General features: G+C 34.3%; 1 protein-coding gene across 1 annotated transcript in view; it reads right to left on the bottom strand.

The window, feature by feature from the left end:
* The window catches only part of LOC109838215 (ADP-ribosylation factor GTPase-activating protein AGD4-like), a 30,052-nt gene extending 19,040 nt beyond the window's left edge, over window positions 1-11,012 (bottom strand). The window contains exons 1-5 of the mRNA XM_020406672.1: window positions 10,852-11,012; window positions 9,516-9,592; window positions 8,885-8,985; window positions 8,397-8,467; window positions 8,031-8,093 (exon numbers count right to left, since the gene is read on the bottom strand). Coding sequence (XP_020262261.1) covers window positions 8,031-8,093; window positions 8,397-8,467; window positions 8,885-8,985; window positions 9,516-9,592; window positions 10,852-10,983 — 444 coding nt within the window. The 5' untranslated portion in view covers window positions 10,984-11,012. The remainder of the gene's footprint in view (window positions 1-8,030; window positions 8,094-8,396; window positions 8,468-8,884; window positions 8,986-9,515; window positions 9,593-10,851) is intronic.

Raw genomic sequence — 23,770 nt, 5'->3', positions numbered from 1 at the left:
TTATGAAAATGAAAATTTGTGAGATATCGAGCAACTTTTGCTTTTTGTTCATGAAAATATTAACTTGTGACACACTGAGTAAGTTATACTGCTTAAAAATGAAATGAAATATACAACTTAAATTGACAAAAAGTACTAGAACTAGAAGTGACTAGCCAATTAGTATTTAATTGAATGACCGGTCATTCAATTAATTAAAAGGTCCAATTATGAGATAAATAGTGGGACCAGAATTAACCCCATCTTCCACTTATCAAAATGTGTACTTACTGATTGAATTAATAATGTTCATTTCAATATAGAATTTCATGTTAGAGCTTAAATTTATAACTCTATACATCATTTTCGGGTGCATATTATATGCAATATATGAAACAAGCACTGAGAGGAGATATTCATTGGTGCAAATTTGGGGATATTGGGATAATTTTGGGATAACATTTTTTGGTGTTATTCATTTGGACAATTGGGTATGGATTCAACTTTATAGTGTTATTAGTTTGTTGGGATAATTGTGGGACAATTACTCTACTTTTTCTAAAATTACCACAAATATATAAGGACTCTTTAGACACCGCCTCAAAATTGCCCCGGTCTGCTTATTGGAACATGGGACAATTTTTCCCTAGATTCCATCGCGTTCTCTTCCGGGGTCATCTTCTTTCTCTTGCGGTGCAATCTCTTCAACCTTCTTTCTTCTCCATCTCCCCTCTCCCTCCTCCAGCCTTACTCTCCTTCTCTATCTCTTCTCAACTCCCCTTCATGAGCTTCGATTTCGATGAGCATCGTCCGCAACAGTTTCGTGCCTCCTCTTTAAGATCCATCCTTATAGTCACCGTAGCAACTTCCAACGCCTCCCAACAGCCACGTCTTGTTCGAATCTGTTACCATCAAGGTATATGCTTAATCAAATTTTGGGAGATTTGATTTCATCCTACCTATGGGTTTGACTTCTAATTATTTTGTGATTTTTTGGTAATATTAGTTCTTTTTTATGTCTATTGACCTATATGTTAGGCTTTGAGCTTGTTTTCACCTCCCTACAGGCACATCTAGTTTGTTTTTTAACATTTAAAAAAAAAACAAGTTCAGCACTGTTTATGTGACATATAATGGATGAAAAATATGTATAGAAGAAATATTACATTTTAGGCATTGTTTACTATAATTTATATATAGACTATAGATAAATATGTATAGACAAAATAAAAAATGTTAGTCATTACTTATGTGAAACATATGATTTCATGAGGTATTTTAGCAACTGCTAATTGTTTGAAACATTGCTTGGTAATGCTTGGTTTCTAAGTGAATAAGTTTTCTATGATGTAACCTATCATGAATTGGATAGATTGAAAAACTTGTGAAATTGTTATAATTAAGATTTTTTTTTGTTAGCCATTGGATTCTAGATCAAAATTTGTTAGACATCGGATTATATTTGTTATAATTAAGATTTTATTTCATGACTAAGACTTTATTACATAATTTGAAATTTTCTTGAAGCTATATTTGAACTCTTACTTGTACATATTACATAAAGCTATAGTCTTAGCAAGTGAATTTTGGTCATTATTGTTATTTGTGTTGTAGGATGAATTTTACTTTGGAAACTCAAAATATAGAAAAGTACTCTCAAGATGGTGAGAAGCGAAAAAAAGCTAGAGTGACTATGTAATATGGTCAGAACGAGAGAGTAGAGAGTTACTAAGGCTTTTGGTGGAGGTAAAGAATGGCAATAAGATGGATAACAGCAACTTCAAGAAATATACCATCACTCAAAATGTGTTGCCATTCATGAACGCTAAATTTAGGAGAACTTTTGACCATATAAAGAATAAGATCTAGAGTTGGAAGAGGAAAATTGAACCAATTGAATTACTACTGAGGAACAATTCCAAGTTTGGTTGCGACCTAATATCTCCAAGAATTACTTTGCTCCGTTAAGGTGTGGGAAAATTATAAGCAGGTTAGATTATTAATTACTCAAAAATCTTAAATACATAATACATTGTTATGTTTGCTAATTACAAAAAAATCAAAATATCAATTTGTTATCTTTGCTTTTTGACAGGCTCATCCTAATACACAAATGCTTAAAGATATGTTGTTTGAAAATTTGGATGACATGCAGATGGTGGTGGGCAGCCACTCTGCAAGTGGGAGAGCTACTGGAGGCTTAGGAAGTGAGGGTGTAGAGAGTGCACCGTCACATAATGCTTTGGGCGAGAGTATGTTTGATGATGAGATTAGCCTTGATGCTATGGGCGAACAAGAACCTACCTAACGACTAGTAGATCCTCCACCACCTCCCCCTAATAGCACTCCAAGTCATGCTACTCCCATGGCTGAGTCTGTACCATCAACCTCTAGCACTAGCAAAAATATCCGTAGAGCACCTCACCGTACTACCGCCTCTACATGGTCTCAACCTACCGTGCAAGAAATGGCAAATGGAATTACAATTATAAGGAAGACTTTGCAAGAATTGGTCACAGAGGTGAGGTTGTTGCGAAACCACAACCATAGGTTGAGGGAGTGACTTCAATTCCAGAGTTTATCGATGAATAACAGTTGATTGTCCTAAGTTAAAATATTTTCCATGACGTGAAGGATATGTTCGTGAAGATGAATGACGATCAAAGGAGAATGTTCATGATTTAGAGACTAACTGGAGCATTTCCAAACGATGACAATCACTATGCTTATTAATGACTATGCTTTTGGACTCTTAGTTTGATGACTATGCTTTTAGAGTTGTATTTTGGGAACATAAATGCTTTTATATATATGTTAAGCACATAGATGCTTCAGTGACTATATCATACTCTATTTAAAACTATGAGTTCAGGAAAAGCTTTCCATGGTCAATATTATCATTTACTATTTAAAATAGTTTATTTAAATCTTAATATATCCTTATCATAATTATATCTTATCCTAATCCCATGTGAACTACCTACAGGTCAACAATTGAAGAAAATAATATTAATAAAATATATAAAACTGCTTCACGATATTAGTTTGTTAAAGTAATGGACTAACATGCTATCATATATGAAGTATTACAAATAACCCAAAAAGTTTCAGAAATTGCACAAAATACCCTCAAAGGTTTAAAATTACACAAAACATCCTGATGCTAAAGTTAAAATAACAGATATGAAATCTAAATATTAACAGTAGCCTCCGAAAAATTTAAAATCTACAATTAACACCCTCAATATCTTAGAAATTATAGAAACACACCCAAAGGTTTAAATAATAAAAAAAAACTCTGAAATTCTAAAATTTTAAAACTTGCAAACAACAAAGATGAATTCAAGGGATTACTATCAGGCACCTGAAAATTTAAAATTTATAAATAATAACCTCAAATATATAAAAATTAAAAAAAACTCATTCAAAAGTTAACAATCACAAGAAGCCTAAAATTTCAAAACATATAACCAGTACATATCAAATCTAGAAGTTATCAGCAAACCGCTGAAAATTTAAATTTTACAAAAAAGAATCCAAAGTTTTAGTAATTATAAAAAACACTTCTAAAATTTCAGAGTTGCAAGAAGTATGCTGACATTTGAAAACTTACCACCAACACATGAAAATTAAAAATTATAAGCACCCAGCTTTTTAAAAAAACACACTCAATGTTTCAAAATATGCAAAGACACACCCTCAAAAATTTAAAATAACAAAAAAAAAATTAAAACTTAGCAACGAAAAGTATACTTGTTTGATATTCTTCCATTAAAATATATAAATCTAACTTCTAATTTGAGGTTTACTATCCTTTTTCAACATCTAAATGTAGTTTAATTTTATCGAAAAAGATAAAGTTGGAGAAGGGTTGATGTCGGCTCAAAAAATAAAATAGAAGAAATGAAAGATACCGCTTTTAAAATATTTTATAAAATACTTTATTTTTTAAAGTAAATTATGAATCTTTAGAAGGGATTTTCATAAATTTTTAAATACTTTTACATGCTTATGTGGATGATTTTATCATATAAAAGTATACTAGAGTTAGCATTAGTCTTTAATTTATGATTTTTTAAAGTCAATCAATGATTAGGAATAAACTTCATATTCTCTTTTGTGTTGTTTTAGCCTACTTTTAACCAATCATCTTATCTTATTAGCTTCAATTATTCATCTTTCTTATATAATGTTATTTTTCAAGTGTTTTCACTTTTACAACACTATACTTTCTCAGGTCAAGCTTGATTTCATGTCGGTCCAAATAACATGATAATTCAAGGTATCTTCGGTATATATTCATATTCTATCAATTCAATTATCAACATAAAAATTTAAATCGGATGTAGCTCATTTAAAAGAAAATAAATAATTAAAATGCTAAAGTTTAGCGATATAAGTGAGCAAAAACCATCAAAGTAAAACCGAGGAATAAATTTTAGTAAGGAAATAAATCAAAAATACTTAACCATGAAATTTAACCACGTGTATTGCACGTGCATAAAATCTAGTAGTTTTATGTATTTATGTAATTTTACAAGTGGATGCTTTTATATGTGTACATTAAGCACATGGAGGAGATAATCTATAGTTTGATGTTGTTAATTATATGCTTTTGGACTTCTATGTTAAGCACATGGATGCTTCGATTACTATATGGTTTTAAATATCATTGTTATAACTATGTATGTATGATGGTTTTCTCTTTCAAGTAAAATTTTTTGCCATGTTTCACTTTGTAAGAGTTTGACTTGTGTTGCCTATTGTAATGACGTATTTGAAAAATATGAATTATGTTACAGTCACTGTCATAAGCAATGGTGCTGTGATGCATGATTCTCATTTCTAGTTAGAGGTCAATATGTTGTCTATAGCCTGTTATTAGTTCAATATGCATTGTTTGCAAGAGTTTCATTGTAGTAATTCCCTTGTTATTGGTTCACTATGCATTGTTCTAAAAATATCACATGCAATAGGTCAAGCTTAAGGCCTTTAGTGAGTTTTCAGTGGAAAGTAGTGGTGGGCTGTTCTTATAGAAAATTTAAGATGAACAACAAATTACTCAGTATCAATTATTAAGGAGCATAGTCAGTAAGCTAAACAATGTTGAATGATTTTAGTCTGATAAGAATGGATTAAAATGGTCACCAAAAAGTCTAATGAACTCTTTTGTTACTTATGTTATCATGTTCTACCCGGTAATCACATTTTTTATGAAATTAGTTAAAAGAAACTATAGTGAACCAGGATTTTACTCACTTGTGTGTAGATGCTAGCGAAAGATTGTAGATGCAATTTATTGATGCACTACTCCAGATGGAGAGTGTGGTTTTTTGCTTCCTACTTGTATTGCCTATTGTAATGACCTATTTGAATAATATTAGTTATGTTATTAGCTCTTGTAGCGTAAATATAACTATGTTTTGATTTCATGATTATTACAAGATGGAAAATAGTGTCTATTTTGCTATTTCACGAGGATATTGTTAATTATCTCCTCATTCTCATTATCAACATGGCTAACAGGTAGGTTTAGTTACGAGTATCTCGCACCTCATATCATAAGAGGAGTTAAATGTACACATCTCACAACTCAGACATGACATTACGGACCTTAGCCTTCAATACTTGCAATCTAAGATAGAGAGCAATGCACGTGATTTTCGTCGAGTATATTGTATGTATCCAGATTGCTTCATGAGCTTGTGTATGGTCTTGCGAGGATGTAGGCATTTATAGGATACACGATATAACAGCATTGAGGAGATTGTTGCTATTTTCCTTCTCATTATTACTCAAAATCAACGGTATTGCATTACCACTAAGAGGTTTGATCGATCACGATTTGTAGTCAGCATCTGTTTCAATAAAGGCTCTTGTGTCATTAGCCCCTTGTATGATGGCTCCTCCTACTGATCCGCCATAAAAGGTCACATCGAAATCTCATTTTTGGCCTTATTTTAAGGCATTGAAATTTAAATGTGTTATATAAGTCTTCATTCATTATTATTATAATTTTAAATTCACATCTCATACATGTTAATGGAATGTATAGGATTGTATTAGTGCTATTGACAGGACTCACATTCCACGTATGGTATATGACGAGGACCAAAACCCATATCGTAAAAGGCATGGTTATCTTTCTCAATATATCCTTGCGACATGCACATTTAACCTTAGGTTTATTTATGTCTTAGTGGGATGGAAAAGATTTGCCAATGATTCACATGTCTTAAAGGATGCAATGATAAAGTGCATGTAATGGTAAATACTTTTTATCAAATTATTAGATTTTATATTTATTGATTATAATTCCAAAGAAATTTTAGTGCAGGCAAATTTTTATCTAGCTGATTGTGGTTATCCAAATAGGTTACAATTCTTCACTCTCTATCAGGGTATGAGGTACCACCTTAAGAAGTTGACTTAGCCAATAATCGTCAGCAACCACGCAATCCTCATGAGTCATTCAACCATCGACATGCATCTCTTAGAAATTGTATTGAACGTCATAAGTCTAAGTTCACTATTTTTAAGTCTCAAACCTCTAGGTTTCCCATATGAGACTCAGAAAAGTATGATCTGGGCATGTATCAGTCTGCATGATTTTCTGAAGATGGAGAACTCTAACGATGACTTTGAAGTTTCCGATCTTTCTCCAAATGCACCATGCAATGTTGCTTCGTTTGATGGTGATTCTGATAAGGACGATGATCTATAGACTAAACAAGCACAACAGACAGCTACATCACGTTGGAGAGAAATGGCAACGATGTGGCAAGATGGGACAAATGTAGCCCAAGGAGTCAGAGCAAAGTTATATGCAACTAGATTATATTTATAAATAATTAAGATTTAAATTATTGACTGAGATTTTATTTGTAATAATTAATACTTTATCATCATCAAATTATTCTTCTTTAAATAATAATTTAATAACTAGTATGTTTCTTACGGACTTACAACAATGATTGGATATGATACTGGGTGGCATTTCTCGTAAGAACAATATATATTAGCACATAGAGTTCATCTAAATTGTCTGCTTATAACTATTGATTCCTCTCAGACAATCTGATTGCTGAGATTCTTTCTGATTGATTCATACAGATGGTGTTTGGAGATCACATTTGAATGTCCTTGAGGAAGCTATATTAACTACAGAAGTTAAAGTTCTTATCAGTCAAACGTCTACCCAACGCCGATAGAGGCTTGACTTAAATGGTCTGATGTAATAAAGGTTTTTACATTCTCAGACTAACTGCTTGAGTTGAGGTCTTTTACATGTTAGAATCTCTTCAATAATTCTGCTTCTGTCAATTTTAGGATCGCCCTTGGCTTGAAGGTGTCGATGGGACAAATTATATCAAATGGAGGCTACATTTATACCTGACTGAAAGATGAACCGGATACTCAAAATCTTGTAAACTTTTGAGGTAAAAAATATCGATAATTTAAATACACGAAGAGGTACGTTATATTAATTAATATATATACTAAAATATTAATTGGAATATATATTTAATAATAAATGTAAGAATGATTAAATAATTAATTTAATTAAAAAATTGTTAATATAGCATAATAGTTAAAATAAACATCAAAATATTCAAAGATTAATTAATATTAATAATTTTTTTATTATTATTTTATTATTATTAATGTGCTATATTAAACTAATAATATTATTATTATTATCATTATTATTTATTCATGATTTGATGTAATAATAAGTTACACTTTAACTTAATTGATATATAAATATCATATTCTAAAAAGATGTCATATCAATTGTCTCACTCAAATTGTCTCATCATCTCATTTTACCCCACTTTATCCTAATTTATCCCACTCAAATTATCCCAAGGGGTAAAATTATCCCATTGGGACAATGAACCCGTTTTGCCCCAAAATATCCAATGAACAACCCCCCTGAAGGAAACATCACTGTCCATTTTAGTTGTACTCAAAAGTTGTTATCCTCACAGTTATCTAACAATGTACTATGGTATCAACCGGGTAGGATTTGAACAAAAACAGGTCAATACCTTAACATTTTGCAGATCAGTGCTCAAGAACTGCATTACACGATCACTGAGCATATGATCCACCTGTAAGAATATCACCAGTAAAGTTAATAAAGAAGTATAGTGCCAGAATGCTAATCCACACTTGGCATTGCTTATATATCTAATTGCACCTTATTAACAGCTCAAGATTATATCAATTAACCTAAGTATACTAATAATTGGAAAGGACATAATTTTACATCCCGCCTTAAATACCATGATTTTTGCCAGTCTGTGATAATAAGCAATGCCGCACTATACATTTCCCATCTGATTGTTCATGAATATAGAGCTCACCAGAATGACAAGGACAATGTAAGTTAACGATCTATGATGAAAACTTACTTGAGAGCGAAGAAGTTCTTTGTAGGTACCAATCTCTCTAAATGCAGTAGTAAACTTTGACATGATAGGACCTGTGCAACGAACATATTCCAGCTGAGTTAGGGAGATATATGGGAAAAGAATTAGAAAGTAACTGATTAAAGCACAAAATATGCATACATTTTGCGAAAACCAGTGAGAACACTTAACCAATATCAGTGAGTTATATACTTATGTTTGCCTCCAGTCCTTGTATACTGAGGCATAGAAGTAAATTTTTAGCTATACCAGCCTATAAACATTAATATCAATTAGAGAGCCCAAAGCAACTCTGCTCTCCCTGATTTTAAAAAATAAATAAAAATTTAAAAAAAAAAGAAGCAAACAAACTAAACAAACAGGTTCATCTTTGAGCATTGCACATAGATGGATGCTAATAGCAGAAAAAGGAACAGAAATGAGAAGGTAGCTCGCTTTATGCTAAAGTTTTGAAGGGATAGTTGAATAACCTCCTATAGATACACTGATTGGGTCATCTTGTCCAGCTCCAAATGCTTCCAAGGAATCCGCAAAGGAAAGATCTCCCTCGTAAGCTTCATCAAGTGATATCCTGCATGGGGAGAAACATGATACAAAATGCAAGGCTTGATAACATAGATAAAGATCCAATTCTCAAAAACCAAAATCTGTGAATAAGATCAACCAGATCATATCTACAGATATGCCTACAAGCATGTGATTTTATGCAGATGGAGAAGCGAAGGGAACATATGAACCAAGCAAGTAGACAAATGCATGTCCTCAAAACTTAAAAACAAATGTTAACGTTTTTATCAACAAGAATATAATTGTCATCACAAGAAAGTGAAATGAAGATTATGACATAAACACTAACAAGAAAAAGATGAGACAAGCACACATCAGAATGACTCCATGAACAGCCATATGACTGCAGAACTATTGATTTGTGATGTTTGGATATATAAACAGTGAGGTATCCATCAATAAATTTGTACAAGGAGCACATGTCAGCACGCACGCATGCACGCACACACAGAGATATATATATACAATTTAACAATTTTATTCTAGACACAAAAGTACATCTGTTAATAATTTAGACTAATAGAGCATACTTACACAAATTTCTTACAACCTTTCTGAAGCTTATGGCACCGGTCTTTTAGCTCATCAGCTGTATGTTCCAGAGAGTACATCTTCATGGTCAACAAGAGAAAAGATGATCAGGCTTTTACTTCAAGCAAGAAAGTTAATACTTAATCAATATAAATTCGGATGAAAAAGTAAGAGCACGAAAATCAATCAAGAAGATACAAATGTCAGGTTATGAAAAAAAATTAAGCCAGAGAATGTTGACTGAAGTGGTCCTAACTTAATGAGGTTAAGAGGAAAAACTAGAGCCAGAAATGTGAAATCAAACTTAACATGCAGAGGATGGAATATAGATTGTGGAATGATTTTAAAAAGGGAAAAAGAGGATGGTTATGCTCTTTGCACATTATTAAAGACTTCCTTGCACTATTAAACAAGCACAGAGAGGTGTCAAAGTTTTTGATCATTGAATATGTGTAAGAGTATAGTATCACTTGAATTCCCACGTAGTAGACTCCCAGATGAATAAAATAAAAATTTTGGATGATGAAGGTGGTAATTGGATACTGTTATAGGAACTTAATCATAGATACATCCACATGTTACTATGTCAGTCATAAATAAACCAATATAAGTTCACAGCTGTGGTTCCAGAATAAACATCAGCGATGCTCTGAAAAATAGAAAAAGGGTCTTTAGACATAAAACCATTTTAAAAACTTACATTAACTTCGTAGTGATTTGCTTGACAAAGTGAATAACTTTGTGGACGCCCTTCTACACTAGAGGCATCATTCTTTACTGAACAAAGTTGCCTCGTGCAAATTATAATACTCATTATTTGCATATGCTTAGAGTTTAGTACTGACCAAAGTGGATAGCAATTGAACAGCTGAGCTCTTCACATTCTCAACCCAAAAGCAATTCGGATTTCAAAATAATCTTTTCATAGTAGAAGACTATTAAGTTCTCTTAAATTTGCTAGACAGGCTTTAGTACAGTCAAATGGATCAAAAGAATTCGATTCATTAAAAGAAGAAAAATAAACAAAAAATTGCAAGAATTAGATTTCAGTTTCAAAAGCTAATCTTCATTGGTATTGTTTGAAATTACATATAATGAGAATTCAATTTTTCATCTTAAGCACGTTAATTTCGCCCAAAAATCTGAAATTTTCAATTCAATTGCAAGCTGCACTGCAGATTAGCCCTAATTTCAATTGCAAGCTCAGGCCTTTAAATTCTAAATCCATTACATACCAACAAAAGCGGAAACCCAATTGAGATCTCAGCTCAAAACAGGGGGGGGGAAATGCAGAAAAAGGAAGAAACTAGAGAAAATGGAAGAAATTAGAGAAAATGACCTGTTTTCTGAACATAGGAGAGTCCTCGAGATTAACAAAAAACGCCATTTTCTCTTCTCTCTGTTTAACGATCGCTGGATGTTCTGGAGATCGGATCCACCACAGCGACGAGAGATGGGGTGCCTTGCTCATTGGGCAATTATTCGCTTTTATTTATTTCTATTTTATTTAAGTTTTCTCTGCAGGTGGTTAATTGATTATTAATTCACCCTTTTTTGTTTGTTAGCTGATTTGACTGTCTGTTTGCTTTAGATTTATTTAGGCTAATTAGCATTTAAGCACCTTATACTTTTCTATTTTCGCACTTATATACCCTTCCTTTTTTTTGTCAGCATCTATAATATTGCATATTAGCATCTTCTGTTATTTAAACGTGAGAATTTTCCTTTAAATTTGTCCGTTTGGTAGTCACAAACTTATGTTAGAAACTCATAAGCCCCAAATATCTTATTTAATTAACTGTTAAATTCACAATAATTCTATTTGAAAATATAATTTGGATAGATTTAAAAAAAATAAGGATTATTTAACAGTTATTCAATAAATTTAAGGACTAACAAGTTCTAATCTTAGGTTGTGAGCAGCACATGGAAAATTTTATAAAAGATATCCCACTGCAAATATTAGAAACTTTAAAATCTATGGATGCTGTTAAAAAATAAACAAACAAGTGATGATATACACAGAGGCGGACGGAGGGGGCTGAGGGTGGCCTTTTTTATGATGTATTTATTTATTTATTTATTTGAGGAATGATTTGTAATTAATTAAATTGCAAATATTAATTAATGTTGATTTGTTATCTTAATTGACCTTTTGATTGATGGAAGTAGGAGAGTGAGACATTAATTTGTTATCTAATTATCAATTTTCTAGGGACTTAAGTTCTAATTGGTTGGCGCAAATGGATCATTCAAAAACGTTTTTTTTTACTAATTTAAAACGGTTTTTCTATAAAGTACTCATGGGCACTCTATAAGAGAGGAGAGAGATAGAGAGAAATGAATGAAGAGGGGGCCCTCTAATTTGCATTGGGATCCCCTCCTCATTCATTTCTCTCTATCTTTCTCCTCCCTTATAGAGTGCTCATGGGCTCTCTATAGAAAACCCGAATTTAAAATTATCTTTCTTATCAGTTTAACTCTTACTTTTTTCCCCCTCGATTGACCAGGTCAACTCTTACTTGATTAGTTGATTGGTGCAGGTATTATCATTTATGACATTGATTTCTTATCTAATTAAGTAATTTGCTTTAAACATTGTTTTTCCCCTTGTAAAATTTGAAATTTAATTTTGCTTATGTCTTACATTCTAATTTCTAAGAGTTTTAGGCTAATTTCTGAGAGGTTAAATAAATGGAACCTTATTACTTTTTGGCCAAAAATGTTGTTTGTTTGTCTTTTTCATGCCAAGAATTTGGGGTCGCGTAGATGAAATTCCTTGAAATTGTGCTGATTTCACACAAATTTGCGATTTAGTCACATATCCTCAACGAACTACATACACGACCAAATAAAGTATTGTTGAATTTTATCTCTCATGCAAATACAATTTAATCATGGCGAACAAACAAGATTTTGAGTATTGGATATTTCTAGATCCATAACATGCATAAAAATACAATCTAAGAACCAACCGACTCATAAAATTATGTTTTATGATTTTAAGAACATATATTCAACAGAAATCACGTAATCTTATCACTTATGCAAATACTCTTTACTACCCATCACGCGAAAAAACATATTTCTAATATTGATCTTTCAAAATCCTTCACGTGCTTCATAATGCAAAAAAAAAAAATTGAATAGCCTCAAAAACTCTTACGTGCATCCAAATGCAATCCATGAAGCAAACGTCCTCCAAGCGACGGAGCATTGAATTTCAAGTTATTTTCATATTAGTCCCTTACATCTGCAATAATTTTAACTTAGTCCCTGGAATCAATGAAACCGCCATTGGATCGCCAGAATCATATAAATTGTTATAGGTTATTCCCTCCCTCAGAATTTCCCAATTGAGTTACTGAGCAATCATGAATAACTGTTTACAGTGTTACCCGCGATGAATGTACATGCTTGTTAGATTTGACGAGAAAGCGAGAGAGCAGTTATAGAATTTTAAATGGTTTGGTTGGCAAACGATTTATATGGAAACTACCATGAGCAAACACAAGTATGTAATGTGAAAAAGTTTAACTCAAAAAACTCCCCTAATCAAATGTTAGCAATTTAGAGGGGCTGACTTGAAGAAGTAGCTTATTCGGTTTGAGAGACCTGTTAGATCTAAACCAAAACTTGAGATCTAAAACCATATAGCCATGATTAATTCAAAGAGATTAACAATAATCAAAAGAGCGGAAGCTTATACCTGAATCCATGGATGAACCTTGAGATGGGTTTTGGATCTTCTAACCTTAGGTTTTCTCTAAAACCGAATTTCTCTAGCTAGATGGGGGTGTAGAGAATTAGAGAATGTAACCCTAGGTTAGGGACCATAACCCCTTATTTATAGATGTTGTACTTTTGTAATTTAGCCCCTCAATAAATTACAATTACAACCTGGTATCTGCACATATAACCCCATGACTTATTTAAATACCAAATTAACCCAACTTAATTGATCACTTTAGTGGGTTATCCTGAAAGTAGCAATACACATTGATTAATCATATGTGCCCACAAATAGATTTATTAGATTAAATCCAACAATCTCCCATTTGGGCACCATATGATTCCTTAAATTGTGTATAACCTTATGAGCTCAAAAATTGCTATCACTGAAAAGGTATTTCCGAACAATCTCGTCCATTGACTATATCAATATAGGATCAAAGCGGCCTTCGTCACATTTATCGTGACTCGACCCATCAGTGGTCACATATACCAATACAATCAAACGACATAGATCAATCATGGCATGAAAATTACATGCAATGTGATCAATACATGTCTATTTTCAACTGGTCCTCTTTAGTGAGGTCAAAACCAAACATAATGTAACAGAGTGTCTTAACTGAATACTTTATTCTGATCAGACAATACAACCAAACATAAAGCACCACAATTACAAACTCCCACTAAAACATAATATCCTCAAATAATACCACACCCATATGAGCAGTATGCTCATGAAAGACCTTAGGTGGTAATCCCTTAGTAAGAGGATCAGCTATCATGGAGTTTGTCCCAATGTGCTCTATGGATATCTGTCCACTCTGTACCCTTTCTTTCACAACCAGGAACTTAATGTCAATATGTTTTGACTTAGTTGAGCTCCTGTTGTTATTGGAATACATTACTGCAGATTTATTGTCACAATATAGCCTTAGTGGTCTTTCAACATTTTCCAAAATGCGCAGTCCCGTGACAAAATTTCGCAACCATATTCCCTGATTGGATGCCTCATAGCAAGCTACAAATTCTGCTGCCATAGTGGAGGAAGCTACTAGTGTTTGTTTGACACTTTTCCATGATATAGCTCCTCCTGCTAACATATAAATGTAGCCTGATGTAGACTTCCTGCTATCTTGGCATCCAGCAAAATCAGAGTCCGAATACCCAATGACCTCTAATTTCTCTGATTTTCTGTATGTGAGCATGTAATCTTTTGTTTTCTGAAGATACCTCATAACCCTTTTGACTGCTATCCAATGATCCATACCAGGGTTGCTTAAGTATCTGCCTAACATCCCAACAATGTACGCAATATCCGGACGCGTACATACCTGAGCATACATTAGACTTCCTACAGCCGAAGCATAAGGAATCTTCTGCATTTCCTGAATTTCAAGGTTACCTTTAGGGCACTGATTGAGACTAAACTTGTCTCCTTTAGCAACAGGGGTGTCACCTGGTCTGCAATCTTGCATGCCAAACCTTTTAAGTACCTTATCGATATAGCTCTTTTGTGATAATCCAAGAATACCCCGAGAGCGATCTCGATGTATCTGGATCCCTAATATAAAAGAGGCGTCCCCAAGATCTTTCATCTCAAAATTCTTTGATAGAAATCTCTTGGTTTCGTGCAACATGCCTATATCATTAGTGGCAAGCAAGATGTCATCCACATACAGAACCAGAAAAATATACTTACTCCCACTGAACTTGTGATATACACAGTCATCAACAATGTTCATCTCAAAACCGAACGAGATAACTATTTGTTGAAACTTATGATACCATTGACGAGGAGCTTGCTTGAGTCCATAGATGGATTTCCTTAATTTGCAGACCATATTCTTTGGGTCTCCCGACACAAAGTTTTCTGGTTGCACCATATAGATCATCTCATCAATGTCTCCATTGAGAAATGCAGTCTTAACATCCATCTGATGTAACTCAAGGTCATAATGAGCAACAAGTGCCATGATTATTCTGAAAGAGTCTTTCGATGAAACCGGAGAGAAAGTCTCTGTATAATCAATGCCTTCCTTTTGAGTATAGCCTTTAGCCACAAGACGCGCCTTATACCTCTCCACATTACCGTTTGCATCCCGCTTGGTTTTAAAAATCCATTTACAACCAATTGGTTTTGCACCTTCTGGTAATGGGACAAGTTCCCAAACCTTATTGTCTTGCATAGACTTATACTCTTCATTCATGGCATCAATCCACTGTTGAGAGTTAGAACTTTTCATGGCCTGAGAGAAGGTGATTGGATCATCTTCTAACATTCCACTACTTTCCTCATGTTCTTGGAGAAATACAATATAATCATCCGGAATAGCATTTCTCCTTTCTCTCGTGGATCTCCTTAATGGCACTGGTTCTTGAGGTTGTTGAGTTTGTTCTTCTGGAACAGGGAGTTGTTCAACATTATCATCTTGAGGTTCCGGATTTACTTCTTGAGCAACAACAGGTATAGGAACCTGAATATTGTCAAAAGTAACTGTATGGATTGAATCTGAAGCCAATTCCTCCTCAAAACTAATATCTCTAACCTTATTTCTCTCCCCAAACTCAACATCCTCAAAGAATGTTGCTGTTCCCGTCTCAAAAATATTCCTTATAGTGAGATTATAAAACTTATAGCCCCTAGAGCGTTCAGGGTACCCAATAAAGTAGCTGCTAACTGTTTTGGAGTCCAATTTCTTTTCATTTGGCTTGGCCTATAAGGCCTTACCTCAGCTGGACATCCCCAAATATGTAAATGCTTTAAACTGGGTTTTCGACCAGTCCAAAGCTCATAAGGTGTTTTAGCAACTGCTTTACTTGACACTCTATTCAGAATGTAAGCTGCTGTCTTAAGTGCTTCTCCCCAGAGTGACTCTGGTAAAGAAGAATGAGCAATCATACTTCTTACCATATCTTTAAGAGTCCTATTTCGTCTTTCAGCTACACCATTCATGCTAAGTGAACCCGGCATGGTGTACTGTGGGACGATACCGTATTCCTCTAGGTATCTAGCAAATGGTCCTGGACGTTGTTCACCTGAACCATCATATCTACCGTAGTACTCACCACCACGATCAGATCTGACGGTTTTAATTCTTCTGTTGAGTTGATTCTCAACTTCAGCTTTATAGGCTTTGAACATGTCCAGAGACTCAGATTTTTCATGAATAAGATATAGGTGCCCATAACGTGAGTAATCGTCTATGAATGATATAAAATATTGTTGACCATTCCAGGATTCCGTAGGGAATGGCCCACAAATATCCGTATGTATCAATTCTAAGACATCCGAAGATCTGTTGGCACCTAATCTCTTCACTTTGGTCTGTTTTCCCTTGATACATTCAACGCATATGTCGAAGTCCGAAAAATCAAGGGAATCCAAAATGCCATCAGACACAAGACGCTCAACTCTACCTTTTGAGATATGACCTAAGCGCTTATGCCATAATGTCGCCGAATTTTCCTTATTTAATTTACGCTTAGTACCACGTGATTCCACATGCAAGGATTCATTATAAGAAGCAATTGTATCAAGCAAATATAGGTTGTCATAAATACTCAAGTAACCGGTTCCCACAACATTTGAATTAAAAGATAAACTGAATTGACTGTTTCTAAATGAACAAGAATAACCTGATTTGTCCAATACAGAAACAGAAACCAAATTCCGTCTAAAAGACGGTACTACAAAAGTATCTTTTAAATCCAAATAATAACCAGTTCCTAACAACAACCTAAAGTGCCCAATTGCTTCCACATCTACCGATTGTCCGTCGCCCACAAAGATGTGTCTTTCAACATCACTTGGCTTTCGGTAGCTCAGGCAACCCTGCATAGAAACACTTATGTGAGTAGTAGCACCAGAGTCTAACCACCAAGTGTTTCTAGGTACTGAAGCTAAATTAACCTCAGAACAGACCAAAGCAAGGAACGTACCCTTATTATCACGCCAGGCGTGATATTTTGTACAGTCCTTCTTTACATGTCCAGGCTTCTTACAGAAGAAACAACCCTGATTATCCTTATGTTGTTTCTTCTCAACTGGACCCTTAGCAGCTTCCTTATCATTCTTCCTTTTCTTGCCCTTATCCTTAGAGGCATAGGCCAAATGAGCACTTTCTGTCTTATCTTGCTTCAACCTGTCTTCTTCTTGCACACAGTATGAAATGAGCTCATTTAGAGTCCATTTCTCCTTTTGACAGTTATAACTGACCTTAAATTGGTTAAACTGTGCAGGAAGAGACAACAAAACCAGATGCACTAATAACTCGTCACAAAGATCGAGTTTAAGTGCCTTAAGCTTTGAAGCAATATGAGACATTTCCATAATGTACTCCCTGATATTTCCTTTGCCCTTATACTTCATTGAAATCAAGCGAGCTAAAAGCGTGCTTGTTTCTACCTTATCGTTTTTCGCAAAACGCTTCTCAATTTCGGCAAGGAAATCTTTAGCCTTAGTAATCCCTTCGGATTCTATGCCCCTGAAGGCTTCCGGAACGCCGCGCTTAATGATCATAAGACTCATGCGATTTGAACACTCCCACTTCTCATGCTCCTTCTTTGCATCAGGAGTGCTATCCGCATTGAGAGGTTGGGATTGTTCAGTTCTTAATGCATAGTCAAGATCCATGCAGCCAAGAACAATTAATATGTTCTCTTTCCAAACCTTGAAGTTTGTCCCATTTAGCATGGGAATTGAGTTGATGTTAGCAGAAATTGTTGCAGCAGATGCATTAGCTGAAATAAAACAAAAATGCTCACATCAATAACCATAATCAATAAAATTCAAATAATGACAATCCCCATCCAAGATACCGGCACAACATTAATATCAAGTCTTTGGACAGTAATATTAACTTGTAAGTGATATCTTGTTGCAATGATCAAACATTGACAATAACTCATGTCAAATAATGAAACTATCTTTGGATCGATTCATTATTCACATGTAAACCTTATAATTGTCACACGCTTATCATCGCAGATGTGTATACAGTCTAAATAAATATTAACCTTCCTTTGGGCCGATTAAATATTTACACGAAAGCATACACACAAACATCTCACATTCCTCATGAACAATCTACACAAGAGAGGTTACTTTGGCAACTTCTTGTTTCAATTAATCAATTGGAGTGAGAGACAACCTTAATACCTTAGTGTCATAATATTTGAATTAAATAATTGATTAAAAATCGAATTAGATTTAAATTAAAAAATTTTAATTTAAATCAACTGAATTTCTAAAAATTTAATTAGGGTCTCACAGCTTAATTAGGGCCCATAACTTAATTGAATAAATTAAGTATACCAAAGTGGACCCATGAAAAGCCGAGGCTTAACCATAATGAACACGAAGTTCCCATAACTTCGAACGCGAGGTTCGACTGTATTGAGTACGAGACTCACTTAAGTACGAACGCGAGGTTCGTTTGAGAACGAACGCGAGGTCCGTTAAAAAAAAAGATGAACGCGAGGTTCGTGAACGAACGCGAGGTTCGACTGAAGCACGAACGCGAGGTTCGACTGAAGCACGAACGCGAGGTTCGTCTAAAGCACGAACGCGAGGTTCGACTGTAGCACGAACGCGAGGTTCGACTGAAGCACGAACGCGAGGTTCATCTGACGCACGAACGCGAGGTTCGTCTGAAGTACGAACGCGAGGTTCGTCTGAAGCACGAACACGAGGTTCGTTAAAAATTGAGCTTGACGCTCACCTGAGTTGAACGCGAGGTTCACTTTTAGAACGAATGCGAGGTTCGTTAAAATTGAGTTTGACGCTCACCTGAGTTGAACGTGAGGTTCACCTTAGAACGAACGCGAGGTTTGTTAAAATTGAGCTTGACGCTCACCTGAGTTGAACGCGAGGTTCACCTTAGAACGAACGCGAGGTTCGTTGAAATTGAGCTTGACGCTCACCTGAGTTGAACGTGAGGTTCACCTTAGAACGAACGCGAGGTTCGTTGAGCGCGAAGCTCGGTTAAAATTGAACGAACGCGAGGTTCGTTTGAAGCTTACCGCTTCGCCAAAATTTGAGGTAACTACCTCCTTAATGTTCGCCACGTTTCATGCACGCACGAACCCTTAGGGTTTCAAATTGAAACCGCCGCCGACAAACCCAAAAAACCTTTGATTTTTATTTTCAAAACAGATCCAGAATTGGAAAAAATTGAAGAAAAAATCAAAGAAAAATCCAAAAAATTCTAAAAAGTTACTGTTCACCGGTGATTTTTTCAGTCACTGTTCACCCGGAAAAAAACTTTGCTGGATCCAAAAAAATTTCGTTACTGTTCATCAGAACATTACTGTTCATCCGAGAATAAAACTAAATCTTTTAACCAGAGATTTAAGATCAAAAACCCAATAAAACTTAAATCCCTAAGAATTAATCAAGGTGGCTCTGATACCACTTGTTAGATCTAAACCAAAACTTGAGATCTAAAACCATATAGCCATGATTAATTCAACGAGATTAACAAGAATCAAAAGAGCGGAAGCTTATACCTGAATCCATGGATGAACCTTGATATGGGTTTTGGATCTTCTAACCTTAGGGTTTCTCTAAAACCGAATTTCTCTAGCTAGATGGGGGTGTAGAGAATTAGAGAATGTAACCCTAGGTTAGGGACCATAACCCCTTATTTATAGATGTTGTACTTTTGTAATTTAGCCCCTCAATAAATTACAATTACAACCTGGTATCTGCACATATAACCCCATGACTTATTTAAATACCAAATTAACCCAACTTAATTGATCACTTTAGTGGGTTATCCTGAAAGATAGCAATACACATTGATTAATCATATGTGCACACAAATAGATTTATTAGATTAAATCCAACAAGACCTACTATCAATCTCAATAATTTAAGAGCTTCGAATATTAATGATTTAAGGGACTAATTTCATGAGCAACAAACATATGTCTTCTTCTGTTGTAAGAATATAATTATAAGATTTTTAAGAAGCGTTTATCTTTTTTATACATAAATTATTTCTCACATTTAAAGAAAAGAATATTTTTCTATAAAAACTAGGTCTTATATAATGTTTCTTTTTTTAATAAACAAAATACGATAAATGATGCATGGGTCTGTAAAGTATATAGCTCCCCCCGGGAATCAAGACGCCTGCGGGTCGGGTCGGTTATTAACGTCCATCTAATCCGTTATTCTAATCCGAAAGCGGAGTCACGCTGCTCATTCTCATGGGACGGTCACGAGTAAAGGTGTAAAATGGTCCGGATTTATCTAGACCGACCGTAACCGTATCCGTTTAGAAAGCGGATATGGTAGGGAAAATTGAAACTAGTAGGATATGGTTTCTGATACGGTTATGGTTTAGATTTTTTTTATCTGGATACAGTTTCGGATATGGTTATTGCGTCGAAAACGCGTATATGGTCCGGATATCCGAATATTTGAAATGGGCTAAATATAATGTTTGTATTGGGTCGGGTCTATAACATATACTCATGTTATCCGCAACCCGACCCATATCATCTTCAAAAACCCTAAGGGGGTGTTAGTCAATTGGTACATTTTCATGCAAAATGGGATAATTGTTAAAGTGAAATAATTTTTCGCCAGTGGGATATTTTAGTGGGATAAATATGAACAATTTTGTAAAGCGGGATATTTTGATAAAATAATGTCGGATAATTTTTTATAATCATGAAATATATATTTATGCATTTTGAAGATATAAATACTATTTATGTATTTTAAACTTACTATTATTGATTGATAATTGCTTACAAGAATATTTTTTACTATTAAATAACTTTTGGTTACACTATAAGATATTGATAATTATTATTATAATGATGGTCTAATGATGGTGATAAGCATAATAGGAAAGAAGCAAAGAAAGAAAAAGAAATATAAAAATTAAAAAAATAACAAAATAAATAGGAGTTCTGGTTTTTTACCACCTAGTTCCAAACTAAAACTTGGAATAACTTGAGAGACTAGAACTCTCATTTTTATATAGAAAAATAAAAAAGGTGGGATAATTTTGTACCATTATCCCAATTCTAGTTTTGTTAGAGTTCTACTTGACTAACACTGTAAAATTTTATTCTAGTTTTAGTTCTATGTGACTAATACCTTAAATATTTATCTTACAGATTATCACAGTTCTAATTTTAAGTTATAGATGACTAACCCCCCGAAGGGGGTTTATTGGTTGGTGTAATTTTGGGGTAAGTGTGATAAATTTTGGGACTTTACTTTATGGAGTTATTCATTGGAACAATGAGATTGGAATTTTCGCTTGAAATTGTTATTCATTGGGACAATGAGATTGGGATAATTGTCCCCACTTTTCTCAAAATTATCCCACTTAAATACAAACTTTTTATCCCAACCTCCAAAAATTATCTCATTCTTAACTTTGGGACAATTATGAAGAAAGTGGGATAATTTTGAAACACTAATTTATTAAATATCTAATATATGTTAATTATAATGTAATATATAATATATCTTAATTATATTATATTATAAAATTCTATTATAACGTAAGATAATAAAATATTAGTTATGAGCTGAAATTAAAAGAAGAAGATGGATTCCAAGATCCAAGGAATATGCTATGAGGGAGATAGAACCAATCATGAAATCCCACTAGATCTAACAAGGAACGCCAACTAGAACTAACATGCCTCGTAATAGAACTAACAGCATTCCATTAGAGCTAACATGCATCCCTGGGGTAGCTATTTTCAGTTAAAAAAAAAAAAAACTTAAAAAACCCCCCACCGTTAATTTAGAGCTAGTAACATGCATTTCAGTTAGAACTAACACGTTAATCTAGGACCTGATGCCTTACCTCGGTGGAGGCGAGCTCGACAGCCGAACGAGTCGGCATGAGCGGGCCGGCAACACTGAGCGGGGACGGCGCAAGCGCAGGCTGCGGCGATTTCGTGAGGTGGAGAGGAGGGGGAGGTGATGCGAGGATGAACGTCGGGAGGGCTTGGATCGATCTCCGGAGTCTCTCGGCGATGAACCTGAGGGCTGATGCTCGAATGCGTCGGCCAGGCGTGGCTGTATGACGAGGGGTGAGGCTACGATGGCGCTGGAGTGTACGAGTATTAGACGGCGATGACCCGGCGGGCCGACGTCTCAGCTGCCGGCTGATCCTGAGCGCTGTGGAGGCAGGTATGAGGTGTATGGCTAGGGCAAGGGGACGGTGCGGCGACGCTGATTCGAGGTGGGACATCGCAGACACAGGCCGAGCTTGGGGCGCCGGCTGCTTTTCGTGGCGGTGCTGTTGGAGGGGGAGGCGGGAAGGTCCGGTGATGGCCGACCCGGAATGCCGCGATCTTGAGCCGGCGGCGACGCTGTCTGGGCGGCGGCGAGCTCCGCGGCCGACTTTCGGGCCGCTGGAGAGGAGGAGGCGGGAGCCGTGATGGCCGATCTGGGCGGCCGAGAGTATGAGAGAGGGTAGGGATTTTGGGGGATGGGAAGAAAATTTCAACGACGGGGTCTCAGATCTTTTATGGGTTTTGTAATAAACGACCCAGATCGCGCACCTCAGATGACAGCTACGGAGTCACGCAGATTCACATGACCCTATATATATATATATATATAAATATATATACTATATAGTATATATATTGTATATATATATATATATATATATATATTAGTATATATATATATATATAATATATATATATATATTATATATATAATATTATATATATATATATATAATATATATATATATATATATATAAGGAAACCAATATAATGTGTGATGTATATATGATTGAGCTTAAAGTTACTAACACACATAAATATAAACCTTAAACTAATGTTTACCCAAGCTTATCTTGATCTTCAATAAGCTTGACTTAGGTACTTTTTTACATTATGGATGAAGCTAGAACTTGGATTTATCAACTTGAATTACATAGTTTTCACCCACTATTCCGCCCAAACCTCGCATTTGATATGATCGAATATGACGCCAATCCATCCATCTCCAACATATTGTTTGCTCTACAATAAATAAACAAAACACAAACAACTAGACAACAATATTAGATGTAAATTTTTGTTAAATCATCAATCAAAACAGAAGGCCAACAATATTATCATACTTTAAAGACATGTAGTAGATTATTACCAATTTTTATTATAATAATAAAATATTGTTTTAATATTATACTATCACAATATTGACCAATATATTAGACACTATTAATTAATATAATAAAGTTAATTAGAAAAAATAGTAAATTTATATATTTTAATAAATCATATTAAATATTAATTTAATATATTATTATATTAAATATATAACCACTGTATTTATACAAATATTTTATATTATAAAAATACTATAATCAATTATGTTTATTTCTAACTATATAAATAGTATATTAAATAATATAAGGTAATATTATAATACCTATTAATATTTAATTATTATAATATATAAAATATTATTAACTAAATTATGTAATTAATGATATATAATAATGTTATATCAGATAATTTATATAAT

The sequence above is a fragment of the Asparagus officinalis genome, chromosome 4 (assembly GCF_001876935.1).
Source record: "Asparagus officinalis chromosome 4, Aspof.V1, whole genome shotgun sequence".
Classification (NCBI taxonomy): domain Eukaryota; kingdom Viridiplantae; phylum Streptophyta; class Magnoliopsida; order Asparagales; family Asparagaceae; genus Asparagus; species Asparagus officinalis.
This window is presented reverse-complemented; position numbering and strand designations above follow the sequence as displayed.